This window comes from Procambarus clarkii, chromosome 53, assembly GCF_040958095.1.
Source record: "Procambarus clarkii isolate CNS0578487 chromosome 53, FALCON_Pclarkii_2.0, whole genome shotgun sequence".
In the NCBI taxonomy this organism is placed as follows: Eukaryota; Metazoa; Arthropoda; class Malacostraca; order Decapoda; family Cambaridae; genus Procambarus; species Procambarus clarkii.
This window is the reverse complement of record NC_091202.1, coordinates 20783712-20799146: the sequence shown is the minus strand read 5'-3', so window position 1 is coordinate 20799146 and position 15435 is coordinate 20783712. Positions and strand designations below refer to the sequence as shown.

Below are 15435 nucleotides of genomic sequence, written 5' to 3'. Positions count from 1 at the left end.
CCGAGCGAGGGAGCCGGTCGGCCGAGCGAGGGAGCCGGTCGGCCGAGCGGACAGCACGCTGGACTTGTGATCCTGGGTTCGATCCCAGGCGCCGGCGAGAAACAATGGGCAGAGTTTCTTTCACCCTATGCCCCTGTTACCTAGCAGTAAAATAGGTACCTGGGTGTTAGTCAGCTGTCACCGGCTGCTTCCTGGGGGTGGAGGCCTGGTCGAAGACCGGGCCGCGGGGACACTAAAGCCCCGAAATCATCTCAAGATAACCTCAAGATATACCACACCATATTAAACTGCAGCAGTTTCTACGCTCTCTGTAGAGGACAGTTTAATTTAATTTAACTTCTACTTGTCATTTTCAGACGTATTTATAAAAGAGAGTGTTTGTGTGTCTGTCCAAGGATGGAGGTCAGACGCTCGGGGCTAGACTCACACAACTCTGTATAGTGATTTGTGATTGTTTCACTAGTGTCAAACAAGGGAGAGTTGAAATAGCCGAAGGTACTCTGCCCTTTTGAACTATATCTTATTGTCTCAGTAAAAGGTACTTGAAATTGTTGTGTCAAACGATCAACATATCGATTGTTTGACTAGTGGTTGGGGTCGACCCCAAACGACTCCTATGAAGCCTGAAATGTGGGTCTCATTGTCCATAGTGTGTTATACAACATTTGTCAGCTGTAATTGGCGTTGAATACCCGTTGATACCGTTGGTTTAACGTCATTCGAACAGGTTTTGCGCACTGGAAGAGAGAACAGAAGGAGGGACGGAGAAAGAGAACAGAAGAGGAGGTAGACAGAACGGGAGGAAGCATGGGAGAAATGGAGGGGGGGAGACAGAGTATACATAATAAACAAACATAAACACTCAAGAGAGAGTCCCGGGCACTGCCGGTTTTTCACCTCTATAAAAGAGAGAGAGTCTGTCTATCCGTCTCTTCAAGGTTCGAATCTAGATTGTTTGGATTATCCTCTTATACCATTACATGATTATTAGTGACTTTATAAGGAGCCTCAAAGGGGTGTCGGGGTCAGCCCCTTTGCCACTCTTGAAGGGAAAATCGGCCTCCACGTGCACCCTCTTTCTTGCCTATTTATTGCCTGTCTCTACTTCCTCATCACAATCGACTTCAGAATGGTCCAGGACGGACCGAAACGTCGTCGTCCCTTCACCTTCTAGTGTGTGGTCTGGTCAACATACTTTAGCCATGCAGCCAAAAGGCTGAAGAGCTTAGCATCCGTTTAAATTTGTGTGAATGCTGACTGTGACATTGAGAACGAATGGAAATATTTCACATTTGGGGATTTTGGCCGCAACCTTTTATTTACAGTGATGTAGATATAGTGCGTAGTGAAATTTGTTGTAGTGATGAGACGAGGAGGGGAAGGTGTGCGTGGGTGAGTGATGGAGGTGGGTGAGTGATGGGGAGGGTGGGAGATGGGGTGGGTGGGTGTGTGGGAGAGAGAGAGGCGGGGATATGGGGTCGTCCCCTGGCATGTATGTATACTCTGTTTAGTAAATAATATAATATTGTTCCTGATTATGCATATGAGAGAGCAGAATATCTGATGACTCTCTCAGACAACTGTTAATTGGGGTTTTTATTCACCTCAAACCCCTCCCCCCTCCCCTCCCCCACCCCCCCGTTTCCACTTAGGCCCCCCCCCCCTTCCCACCGAGAGAAACCATCATCCATATTTCTGATGTAGAGTAATGTTTATATTTTCTGTTGGCAATATTAATTTGCTGCCTTATGGACCAAGAGACTAGAATGCTCTTAAACTGTTCTCAAATTTATATATATTTGTTTATATATACCTGTTCTAGTGTTCTAGTGTGTTACCATATGACCCAATATTCTTTGTTTCTTTATTTGATAGATCAGATTTGCAAAAAAAGAATTGAAAATTAATTTATTTAGTCATTGCAGCATAAATATTACAATAAATTGTCCAGAGTTCAAATTTTATCTTTTTTATTAATTAATAAATCAATATCTACGAAGGTTGAATTTTAAATTTTGAATTGAATTTTCACTTAAAATATTTTCTTATCGGCATGTAACGCTTGGTTGTCGGAGCAGTTGTCGGCGCAGTTGTCGGAGCTGTTGTTGGCGCTGTTGTTGGCGCTGTTGTCGGCGCTGTTGTCGGTGCTGTTGTCGGAGCTGTTGTCGGCGCTGTTGTCGGTGCTGTTGTCGGTGCTGTTGTCGGTGCTGTTGTCGGCGCTGTTGTCGGTGCTGTTGTCGGCGCTGTTGTCGGTGCTGTTGTCGGTGCTGTTGTCGGCGCTGTTGTCGGTGCTGTTGTCGGCGCTGTTGTCGGTGCTGTTGTCGGAGCTGTTGTCGGCGCTGTTGTCGGTGCTGTTGTCGGCGCTGTTGTCGGCGCTGTTGTCGGTGCTGTTGTCGGCACTGTTGTCATTTATGTTGTCGGCGCTGTTGTCGGCACTGTTGTCGGTGCTGTTGTTGGTGCTGTTGTCGGCGCTGTTGTCGGTGCTGTTGTCGGCGCTGTTGTCGGCGTTGTTGTCGGCGCTGTTGTCGGTGCTGTTGTTGGTGCTGTTGTCGGCGCTGTTGTCGGTGCTGTTGTCGGCGCTGTTGTCGGCGTTGTTGTCGGCGCTGTTGTCGGCGTTGTTGTCGGCGCTGTTGTCGGAGCTGTTGTCGGCGCTGTTGTCGGTGCTGTCATCGGCGCTATTGTCGGAGCTATTATCGGCGCTTTCGTCGGCGCTCTGTTGTCGACGTTGTTGTCGGCGCTGTTGTCGGCGCTCTGTTGTCGGCGTGTTTGTCGACGTTGTTGTCGGCGCTGTTGTCGGCGCTCTGTTGTCGGCGCTCTGTTGTCGACGTGTTTGTCGACGTTGTAGTAGGTGCTGTTGTCGGCGTGTTTGTCGGCGCTATTGTCGGTGCTGTCATCGGCGCTCTTATGGGCAACCAATATAGCTCAAACTATAGGTATAGAAATCGGATTGCACGTAATAATACAAATTAATCTTATCAATAATTGTCCAAAAATGTTCTACCGCTCAGTTAATCCACATTTGTTATCGGTGTTTGTTTCGTGTTTGATGTCATATCTTTTGCTCATCGTGTTTGTTGTTTGTTTTCTACGTTTGTTGTTTGTCTATGGTGCTTTGTGCTGTGGTTGGTGTTTATTTATTTGTGTTCGGTGTTTAATTTCTTGTCATCTGGTGTTGTTTTTCTGCCTTTTTGGCGTCGTTTTTTATGCGTTTGTGCGCAGTTTTCCTTGTGTTTCTAATAGTTTGCGCGCAGTTTTCCTTGTGTTTCTAATAGTTTGCGCGCAGTTTTCCTTGTGTTTCTAATAGTTTGCGCGCAGTTTTCCTTGTGTTTCTAATAGTTTGCGCGCAGTTTTCCTTGTGTTTCTAATAGTTTGCGCGCAGTTTTCCTTGTGTTTCTAATAGTTTGCGCGCAGTTTTCCTTGTGTTTCTAATAGTTTGCGCGCAGTTTTCCTTGTGTTTCTAATAGTTTGCGCGCAGTTTTCCTTGTGTTTCTAATCGTTTGCGCGCAGTTTTCCTTGTGTTTCTAATAGTTTGCGCGCAGTTTTCCTTGTGTTTCTAACAGTTTGCGCGCAGTTTTCCTTGTGTTTCTAATAGTTTGCGCGCAGTTTTCCTTGTGTTTCTAATAGTTTGCGCGCAGTTTTCCTTGTGTTTCTAATAGTTTGCGCGCAGTTTTCCTTGTGTTTCTAATAGTTTTATGTTCGCTGTCTTTTTGTTGTATTGTGTGACCTTTTTTGGCGTTTATTTTGTTGTGAGTTTTTTTTGCGTTTGGTCCCTTTTTTGTGTGTTGCTGTTTGTTTATGTTTGTCGAAATGATTGTTGTGCTTTGTGTCGTTTTTGTTGTGCTTTGAGTCGTTTGTTGTGCTTTGTGTCGTTTGTTGTGCTTTGTGTCGTTTGTTGTGTTTTGTGCCGTTTGTTGTGCTTTGTGTCGTTTGTTGTGTTTTGTGTCGTTTGTTGTGTTTTGTGTCGTTTTTGTTGTGCTTTGTGTCGTTTTTGTTGTGCTTTGTGTCGTTTTTGTTGTGCTTTGTGTCGTTTTTGTTGTGTTTTGTGTCGTTTTTGTTGTGCTTTGTGTCGTTTTTGTTGTGCTTTGTGTCGTTTTGGTTGTGCTTTGTGTCGTTTTGGTTGTGCTTTGTGTCGTTTTTGTTGTGCTTTGTGTCGTTTTTGTTGTGCTTTGTGTCGTTTTTGTTGTGCTTTGTGTCGTTTTTGTTGTGCTTTGTGTCGTTTTTGTTGTGTTTTGTGTCGTTTTTGTTGTGTTTTGTGTCGTTTTTGTTGTGCTTTGTGTCGTTTTTGTTGTGCTTTGTGTCGTTTGTTGTGCTTTGTGTCGTTTTTGTTGTGCTTTGTGTCGTTTTTGTTGTGCTTTGTGTCGTTTTTGTTGTGCTTTGTGTCGTTTTTGTTGTGCTTTGTGACGTTTTTGTTGTGCTTTGTGTCGTTTTTGTTGTGCTTTGTGTCGTTTTTGTTGTGCTTTGTGACGTTTTTGTTGTGCTTTGTGTCGTTTTTGTTGTGCTTTGTGTCGTTTTTGTTGTGCTTTGTGTCGTTTTTGTTGTGTTTTGTGTCGTTTTGGTTGTGTTTTGTGTCGTTTTTGTTGTGCTTTGTGTCGTTTGTTGTGCTTTGTGTCGTTTGTTGTGCTTTGTGCCGTTTTTGTTGTGTTTTGTGTCGTTTTTGTTGTGTTTTGTGTCGTTTTGGTTGTGCTTTGTGTCGTTTTTGTTGTGCTTTGTGTCGTTTGTTGTGTTTTGTGCCGTTTGTTGTGCTTTGTGTCGTTTGTTGTGTTTTGTGTCGTTTGTTGTGTTTTGTGTCGTTTTTGTTGTGCTTTGTGTCGTTTTTGTTGTGCTTTGTGTCGTTTTTGTTGTGCTTTGTGTCGTTTTTGTTGTGTTTTGTGTCGTTTTTGTTGTGCTTTGTGTCGTTTTTGTTGTGCTTTGTATTCGTTTGCCTTGTTCGGGTAGAATGTAGACTCAGTAGTCGCTTCTGTATATATTTATTGACTGAGGCAAACAGGTGTATAACTGGCCAGCCGAGGTCCACCTACTCTGGGTCTGTGAGGATAACTGAGGCTGCTGGGAGCATGGCTTGATGCTCCTCTGTCTGGCCTGACGTCAGAGGCCTACTTGCCTGTGATTGGTTACATTTCAACTGACAGAATTTGAGTATAACACCGCTCGGACACGCTACCAAGTCGACGTCCCTTGTCGACAAGCTCTGGCTAGCTATATAGTTACAATGATACTGAAAGGACCTCGGTGGCATACAATAATGGCTTACATGTGAAATTTGCATAATAAAACATTGAAAGAAGATCAGGTGTGCGTAATACAAACAACTCGGCATATATGCACCAAAAAAAAAATTCATCATAATAGGTGAAAATCATGGTAACAATGCTTTGATTAAATCAGAGTATTAAGAACATGTGTATGTCTACTGATCAGATATGAACAATACAACTCAAGGTATTGCCTAAACAAAATTATTAACATGTGTCAATGGCATGTGCTTGAAAACCATACAAAATTAAACAATTATTACATTAATGGAACAAAGTTCTGACCTAACAACCACAATTGAATTTCAAGATAGATAATTTTTTTTTTTTCTCTTTTTTTTTTTTTTTTTTTTCGAAATATACAATATATTTACAAGACCAATGTACAATATATATAATGTGCAATATATTTACAAGCATATACAAGACCTGGATCAAGAAGACTAACATCTGCGTGATAGCAGTCAGGATTCACTGGCCACAATGTGGTTGCTAGAACAATAATAACTCTTATGACAAGCACTGTAAAAATACAAATGGTAGTAGACTTAACAATGGCATCTAATTTATAACAAAATAAAGTTGAGAAAAACTATACATTATATATAATGGTAATAATAAGACATGTGGTAGAGATACTGCAAATGAGTTTTTTTTTTTTTCAAAACAAACAGAATAACTGCAGAGTGCACTCAATTATAAATTCTGCGGATATCTACACCTAGCTCATCCAGAGCACTATACAACTCTGGCTCTGACTGAAGGTCCGGAACAGGTGAAACTTCATGCGACAAACTATCATCTTGAGAGATATCCTCGTTAACATCTAGCCAATGGACATGTGGTGAGTGCACGGTTGAAACGAGAGGTCTAGATCTAAGATTATAATTGCTAGTATGGGGTTGCTGAACATCCAGTGGTCTGTCAACCACAGGAGGTGGTGTCCGAGTAGGAGTATCTGTCTGGGTAAGTTCATTGTCATCTTCCTCATCAGTCTCGTCAACAGTCATTTTAGCTAACTTCATGTGGTCTAAATGTTCATTTATATACTCTCCTGTTAACAAGTTCTTAAGTCTGTATTTGTTACCTTTAATAAGCTCGATTACCTTATATGGACCCAAAAATTTCTTAGTTAACTTGTACATAGGACCAGACCTGTGTTGGTTAAGTATCATTACTACAGATCCAATAGTTATTTTATTGGGTTTAGCTCGTGCATTCCTTGCTAGAGTGAACTCGGCTGTTGCTTTGGACAGTTGTTCTCGTATTTTCTTGAATACTAATTGCATTTGTCTACGCTTCACTTGAACAAAATCATCTACGTTATATAAGGGAGTAGGAGATACGTTAATCAATTCATTAGGGAGGATCTTATCTGTACCATAAAGAATAGCGTGAGGTGTGTCACCAGTAGAAACATTAATTGAAGAATTTATAGCACACTGAATTAAGGGTATAAAATCATCCCAATTGTTGTTATCAAAATTCAACGTGACTCTCAAGGCATCTAACACTTTCCTGTTAGTACGTTCAGCTAGTCCATTACTTGCCGGATGATAAGGCATGATGCTACATTTTTTGATGTTATATAAATCACACAAGCTAGTTAGAATACTATTACTGAATTCCGGACCATTATCTGAAAGGATTACTTTAGGCATACTATATCTACAAATTATTTGGTCATGGAATGCGCTGGCTATGGTTTCTGCTGTTTTGTTCGGGATAGGAACTAGTTCGCAAAACCGTGAAAAATTATCGACCATTACAAGCAAATGTTTGTTCCCTTTCTCTGTTTCCGCAAAATTTGTCAATAAGTCCATCGATATTCGTTCCCAAGGAGCTTTAGTTGCTGGGTACACCTGAATTGGATTAGGTCCTGAAACATGTCCCTTGTGCTGTAAACAAGTTAAACATCTGTCAACATAATGAGCAATCTCCTTAGCCATTTTTGGCCAAAAATATTTCAATCGACCTTGTTGGAGTGTACGATCCTTTCCTGGATGTGCACTTGCAGGAGCATCATGGATAATTTTTAACACAGTTGGTACCAAGACAGCTGGAACAACTAACTGACAACATTTCCTCGGGGCTGTCCCTAGCTTTACTACTCTACACAGTAAATTGTCCAACATAACTAGTTCTTTCAATGGTACTGGTGGTTTATGAATCGGGCGAGTGTCTTGCTTAGTCAAAAATTTAATGACGGGTGCCCATATGGGGTCTTGTCTTTGTTCCGTTTCTACTACTGTAGCATCTAATGCTGGGTAATTTAACTGAATCGCAGCTACGTGTCGAGAAAACGCATCGGCTACAACATTTTGCTTTCCTGGAATATATCCAAATGTGGGATTGAATTCTTGAATTGTGAGCAAATATCTAGCAAACTTTCCAACTGGATTCTTATTTTTGAACAAGGGAATTAATGGTTGGTGATCTGTAAGAACATGAACTGGGTAATTATAAATTGTATCCTTGAAATGTTTAAGTGCCCAAACAACTGCCAAGGCTTCTCGTTCTGTTGCACTATAATTTTTCTCTTCTTTAGATAATGTGCGGCTAGCATAAGCTATTGCGTGATCTCTGTGACCTTCTGTTTGAAGTAATGCAGCACCTAAACCTATGTCACTAGCATCTGTAACCAACGTAAAAGGTTTAGAAAAATCTGGGTACCTAAGGACAGGTGACGAAATCAAGGCTGCTTTGAGTTTTTTGAATGATTGATCCTGGGCCTCTCCCCAAACAAAGGGTTCATCTTTTCTTTGCAACTTGTAAAGCGGAGCGGCTATAATAGAGAATCCAGCAATAAATGAACGATAAAATCCTACAAGACCTGTGAACTGTCTTACGGCTTCTGCGGTACGAGGTGTTGGAAAATCACGGGCAGCGATAATTTTTGATTCATTCAATGTAATACCTGAAGGTGTAACTGTATGACCTAGGAAATTAATCTTTTGCTTTAAAAATGAACATTTTGCAAGCTTTATTTTTAAATTAGCTTCAGCGAGCTTTGCAAGTACTTTTTCAAGGTTCTGGAAATGAGTCTGAACATCTTGCGACATGATTATGAGATCATCAAGGTAAACTAGAAGCGTACTTCCTATCAATCTACGAAATAGATTTGTCATGAGCCGTGAAAAGGTTATTGGACTACTACGCAAACCAAACGGCATTCTTTTGAAATGAAAATGACCATTGGGAGTACTAAAGGCTGTCAATTGTTTACTTTCCTCATCAAGGGGGATTTGCCAGAATCCCTGCAACAAATCTAACGTTGAGAATACTTTGTTTCGACCAATACTTTGCAACAAATCATTTAGAACTGGAAGTGGGAAACGATCAGGTATTGTTACTCTGTTAAGCTTGCGATAATCGATTACAGGTCTCCAAGTCCCATCTCGCTTTGGTACAAGAATCAATGGAGCGTTCCATGGCGAATTACTCGATTCAATTACATCACTCTGTAACATTTCTTCTACAAGTCTATCTGCTTCTGCTCTCTGAGAATGGGGAAGACGGTAAGCTGGTACATAAATAGGCGTAGTTCCTTGTTCAAGGGGAATTTTATGTGTAATAAGAGGAGTGAGACCTAATTTTTCTCCTGGTAGAGCAACAACAGCTCTATTCCTGTTCAAAATTTCCAAAAGCTGAGCCACAGAGTCAGGAAAATCAGTAGGACTGAGGTGTTGCGCTTGCACCTCTGGCTGAGATCCCTGTTCTCCTGGTGTGAGTGTACAAACAGTATGATCCATGGAGACATCATCCACAACTCGCACCGGTAACGAGTAATGGGCAAAATCTACAACATGGGTACCCGACTGGAGATGGATATCGGCATTACTAGTGTTTGCGATAAAAAGTGTGACAATACCATCCTGCACTGTGTGCCAGGAGGGTTCAACAAATGTACCATTCACTTTACATGTTTCACTTTCCGCAATCACATCCGACAACTCAGGCACTCCCTGAACCTTAACTCTTATTCTGGTGAGAGAATGAGGGTGTAACACAGTGTCAGTAGCCGTGGAACCACTGACTTCAGAGATGGAAGCTGCCAGGCGAGCGAGACAACGAGAATTCGTTAGGGCGTCCCCTTCCAGAAAGTCCCGATACTCATTCTCCTTAACAACTGCACAACTACTATGCTTCAATCGAGTGCCTGTTTTCTCGGGTATGCTACCACGACAATGATCTGACAAACCTACGCTAGCAAGGCGGGTGTCAACAAAATTAACATAATCTGATTGAAGGTTGAACTCGTGGCCCTGTCGATACATGCTACACAAGGGTATGACATGGTCTTTGATACTTATGTTCCAACGATGGGGAAACAATGCAATATTTTCATCAATCATGGTGTACAGACCTAAGAGAATGTCTCCAGGAAAATGAATAATGTCAACAACTAAACATGTTATAGACAATGTGACATCATTGAACTTGAGTGGGAGGTCAACTTCACCCTGAACTTTTACTTTATTTCCTGAAATACCACTTAGAAAAGGTATGTGTGACTGTTTTAAAATAGTAGGGTGCATACTTTCAATGTCTCTAAGAGCTGAGGGCTTGACAATATTAATTTTTGCACCTGAGTCAAGAAAAACTTTTAAAACTCTACCATGTACAATGGCTGATACAAGGGGACCATCACTTGAGACTGGACAAGTTACTATTTTTGACTTATGTTGTCTGGGATATCTGCGTCTTGTTTGTGTCAAATTTACTGTGGATCCGTCAACATCTACAACTGGTCTAGAGTCAGTGTCCTCCTCTGTCAAGTGTCCAAATCTATTTTGGGTAGCTACTGAATACACAGGGAGGGCACTAGGATTGGCTAGCTTGAATTGGTTAGCGGATGGCCTTGGGGGTTTCCCGACGACATGGAGTGAACATTCTGAGCTCCAGCATTCTGTGACTGAGCATTATAATTTGAAGTTGCATTATAGCTGGGCTGGGAGTTGTAATTACGAGAGTTCTGATAATGTCTTGGACGCTGTGAGCCTCGCCAAGACTGACCATGGGAGTTACGAGGTGGAGATGTCCTTTGCCTAGCTCTACAATCCGCAGTGTGGTGACCAACTTGTTTATGGTACGTGCAATATGGAAGCCTAGAATGATTAGATTGATGAGGGGGCCGAGAGAATTGTCTAGGAGGTGATGATCTAGGGGCGGACCAACAGTCCCTTGCAAGGTGGTTACTCTTACCACAATGCCAACATGAGGGAGTGGATGGTTGTGGACTATGGCGTTTCGGCATTTTATGAGGCGGCGAATTTGACTGGGGGCTACGAGCATGGGTACGCTTCTGCGACCAAGAGTTTTGAGAATTTGTGGGAGGATGCTGAGAGCTTGTGACTACATTTACAGCATCAGAGGGTGGCAACAGTTGAGCACTTCGGGGAGCTAGTTTATCGGCGGCATTGTTAATAGCCTCAAACACTTCACCAATTTCATGTTTAACACCAAAATTTTGTTGCTCAACGATTGGTTTTGTATGCTCGGGGGCAAAATGCATTAAAGTACCAAATGCTATCATTTTGGCCATAGCCTCAGGGGACAGATTATTGTCTTTATCTAACCAAGTTGAATTATTCATAGCAGAAACTAAGGCATACAGATACTGATCGAGACGGCTAGTAAACGCATTAAACGATTCACCAGGCTGCATGGTGGCATTGGCAATTTTCTTGACTAACCTATATGGGTCAAGGTCTCCTTTATTAACAAAGCGACGGCGAAAGAAATCCTTAAATTCAGGCCAAGACTGGAGGCTAACAATGGCTTTCTCATCAACAACAAAACGTGCATCACCTTTGGTTGTGTCCACGGCTGACCGTGCAATTGCTAAGTATTCGGCATCAGTAGGCTTAGAAAAACGTGCAACTGTTTTCGCTTCAACCTTACTAAACCATGATTCTAATAAACGCGATTCCCCAGCAAAAAGAGGAATAGCCATTTCCTGAGCTGATCTCTGGCCATTGGGACGAGCAACTGTTCCCATTGATTCTGAAGGGGTTTCAACAGTGGTAGGCATTGTCACAGCCGTGGAAGTAATATTTGAACGCAGATTATAATTAAGTGCACCTGGCATCAGAAATAGTATACACAAAAATAAACACAAAAAAATATCAACTTGGCTAAAGTAAAAATGGCAGAAATAAAATTATTAAATTGGGCTAGGCAAGAAAATAATTAAGAACAAGCAATTGTAAACTAAATTTAGCAATCTTTCATTAAAAAAAAATGACTGGAATTAGATGTATGTAAATTAATTAAACCAGACTAAGCACAGCAATTGAGAATATAAAAACTGGAAGTGCAATTGCAAAATTTCATTAAAAAAAGATTCAACACAACAAGTGGCAATGCAAGAAATATGGATGTAGCACATAAACTGGACACAGGAATGTATATAACTCCTATGGTAAAAGTTTAAAATAAAATGCTTAAAGGATAAATTCCAAGTTAGGTCTGGAGAAATTAAAAAAAATTATATTGCACAAATCCTTAACTGCTACTAAAACAAGGATTTCTTAATTCACTGGACTTTGAATTTACCAATAACACTCTAGGAGAACAATTAAAATTCAATGAAATTACTGTAAGAAGCAGGAATGTTGAAATCACACAGGAAAACTGTGGGGAGTGCAGTACTGAACCAGCTCCAATATTTAACAAGTCACTGAATGGTTAATTCACAGGATATTATGGGAATTATTACATAAGTCACTTTTTAACACTTGGCACGTTGTTCTCAACTAGCAATTACTTATCTCAGGGTTGTAATTTATGAGGATCACCAGTAGCCAAAGTAGGAGAAGCGTCGTGAAGATCGGAAGAGGCCCATGTGAGGCGTGTTTACAAACTGGATGCGACGGCAGCGCTCCTGGCGGCGGTGGCGCGAGACTCAGGGACCCCACACTGTTCAGGCTAGAGGCACGAAGATAAATTCTGACGACGACAATATTGCGACGATGGAATAACCAGTTGATACCTGCGACGATGGCTGACGACGATTGCAGTAGCTTGCACCCTCACGAAGCTTGATACTGTCAGCTTGGGTGGCGGTGGTGGTGGTGGTGGGTGTAATAGGTGGTTCCCACGTGGTGGCGCGAGGTTCAAAAATGGCTGGCGCGGGAAGCTTCCTTCCTCCTCACTGATGAGTGAGCGTTCTCACAGGAAAATATTGACCCTTACTTCTAAAACGTTAGCCTGGAGTAGTGGTTGATGGCAGGACCCCGGTCTGGCACAATATTTGATGCGTGGGTGGCAGGATGGCGGCTTATGGCGGTGGCGGTGGCGGCGGTTTTGGCTGGAACACGAGGCGATGCTGGGTACTGGAACTTTTGCTTCCAGAAAAAAATTTCTGGATCCCACTGCTGCTACCAGTATTCGTTTGCCTTGTTCGGGTAGAATGTAGACTCAGTAGTCGCTTCTGTATATATTTATTGACTGAGGCAAACAGGTGTATAACTGGCCAGCCGAGGTCCACCTACTCTGGGTCTGTGAGGATAACTGAGGCTGCTGGGAGCATGGCTTGATGCTCCTCTGTCTGGCCTGACGTCAGAGGCCTACTTGCCTGTGATTGGTTACATTTCAACTGACAGAATTTGAGTATAACACTTTGTGTCGTTTTTGTTGTGCTTTGTGTCGTTTTTGTTGTGCTTTGTGTCGTTTTGGTTGTGCTTTGTGTCGTTTTGGTTGTGCTTTGTGTCGTTTTTGTTGTGCTTTGTGTCGTTTTTGTTGTGCTTTGTGTCGTTTTTGTTGTGCTTTGTGTCGTTTTTGTTGTGCTTTGTGTCGTTTTTGTTGTGCTTTGTGTCGTTTTTGTTGTGCTTTGTGTCGTTTTTGTTGTGCTTTGTGTCGTTTTTGTTGTGCTTTGTGTCGTTTCTTGTGTTAGTGCTATTTTTCGTGTTTTATGTTTTAATTGTGGTAAGTGTGTTGCTCGGTCACCAGGTCACGTGATGATAATAATAAGTGTTTAAAAATGTTTGCACGATTCGTTTGACAAAAGACAGGTAGGAACTGATCAAATGCTCGTGCCGCAAACTGGCGTTGATTCCACTAAGATGAAAATCGTGACATTGGTGTTTCGTACAGAAGCTCAGCTACTCGGATACAAAACTGGCTCACTACCTCACCACGGAGGATGACAGTATATACGAAATGCAGTCCCGAGTGATGTTGTGGTAGCACATGGCCCCGCGCCTCGCCAGAGATTGGGTCAGGGTTCGAGTGCTGGCCAAGGAGGATGGTTTGGGTTCAAATCCTTAACTTTTCGCCCTTGTTCTCCCAAAAGTAAATTTAAGTACCTAGTTTAAGTACCCGTCCTCTTAAAAATAACGTCGCTTTTCGCTCGTATGCGCGCTATGGCCAAATTTGGACGTAATTTGAAATGAAATCGACTCACAAAAGTGACGTACTGTTCCGTTTTCTGTTTGAGTCGTCCGGCTTACTCGGCAAGCTTAGAAAAGGGAACTTTCCATTAACGTTTTTCATACCGTTTTGAAACTTTATGAGAATTTCCTGCCCACCTAACCTATCAGAGGACCCTTAACTTACTGTTGTTGAAAAAAAAATCCAAAATTAATATTCATTTTTTTAATTTTCAAATTACGTCCATATTCGCCCATACTGACAAACGGCCAAAAGCGACGTTCTTTTTAAGAGGACAGGTTGAGTTGTTAGCCGATTGGCGGGGTGGTGTTCCAGAGGGAAACTAGTGGGTAAGTCTTACCATGAGCTATGGGGAGGAAAAGCTCTAAGCCTGCTCACATGAGTCAGAAACCGTCTGTTCCTGTATGCACTTGTGTAAAAAGTAAAAGTAGATTTAGTTGAATTTATCCATTGTGTAAAGATTATATATTCTGAGTAACTGGATAGGTTCAGTTACTGTATAGTAATATGAAAGCAGACAGCAACACCTTCACTTCTCTCAGATTACTTGTCTTTCCTCCTTCCTTTAAAGTATCTCACGATTCGTCTTAAGTTACGTGGGACCGACTCATCAAGGAGGACCTCGATCATCGCTATAATGCCGGCCTTGTTAGGTATTCTGCAGCCGTGTGTCGGGTCTTGTGTTTGTTCTCAACCCCCTGATGTTAACACAGACAATAGGCAAGGTAAACAATCTTCTACAGTTTACCTTTAGTATACAAGTGATGTGGTAGAGGATCCGGGTAAACTTGACGGTAACCAGCGTATGAGAGGACGGGCCATGTTCCTCCCTGATGTTCTAACTGGTTCTGGGACCTGTTAGAATAGCGTGCATCTTCATGTTATTTCTTGGCTATCATCTCTTGTCTCTGCAGACGATGACTCACAATAACCTGGCTGAGGATATGATGAACAAACCACACACCAGAAGACGAGGAGACGACGACGTTTCGGTCCGTCCTGGACCATTATCCAGTCGTGTGTGAGGTCCAGTACGGACCGAAACGTCGTCATTTCTCCATCTTCTGTTGTGTGGTTTTGGCATCATCTCTTGTATTTGTTCCAATACGTCTGCTGTGTCTAGCATATGGTAGAAACAGTTCCTTGGTACAGGACTTCCCTAATGTGAGGAATCTACTCTTTTTAGGGGGCGAATCTCCAAGAGCTTAAAGGTTTCTTATGAGTGACTGTTGACGCCCTTCTGTAAATGCTCCTTAGATAACTCCTGCAGTTCTATGTTGAGAGGCATCTGCAGAACCACTCACAACTGGTAGTGTTGCAGCTGCTGGTGGAGCGGGGCACCGCCTGCAGCTGCTGGTGGAGCGGGGCACCGCCTGCAGCTGCTTCTTGAGCTGCTGGTGTGAGGGTTGGTGTGGGTGCTGGTGTGACTGCTGGTGTGGCTGCTGGTGTGGCTGCTGGTGTGGCTGCTGGTGTGGGTGCTGGTGTGGCTGCTGGTGTGACTGCTGGTGTGGCTGCTGGTGTCGCTGCTGATGTGGCTGCTGGTGTCGCTGCTGGTGTGGCTGCTGGTGTGGCTGCTGGTGTGGCTGCTGGTGTGGCTGCTGGTGTGGGTGCTGGTGTGGCTGCTGGTGTGACTGCTGGTGTGGCTGCTGGTGTGGCTGCTGGTGTGGCTGCTGGTGTCGCTGCTGATGTGGCTGCTGGTGTCGCTGCTGGTGTGGGTGCTGATGTGGCTGCTGGTGTGGCTGCTGGTGTGGCTGCTGGTGTGGCTGCTGATGTGGCTGTTGGTGTGGCT

The 15435-nt window shown here is 42.9% G+C and overlaps 1 protein-coding gene across 1 annotated transcript; it reads right to left on the bottom strand.

Annotated features, from left to right (window-relative positions):
* Positions 1-2032: 2032 nt before the first annotated feature.
* Positions 2033-14276, bottom strand: LOC123748594 (putative uncharacterized protein DDB_G0274435). The gene is made up of 3 exons (XM_069304909.1): positions 14226-14276; positions 3821-4957; positions 2033-2875 (listed from the first exon to the last, which is right to left on the bottom strand). Exons 1-3 carry the CDS (start codon positions 14274-14276, stop codon positions 2033-2035), a joined length of 2031 nt encoding a protein of 676 aa, XP_069161010.1.
* Between the last annotated feature and the right edge of the window lie 1159 nt (positions 14277-15435).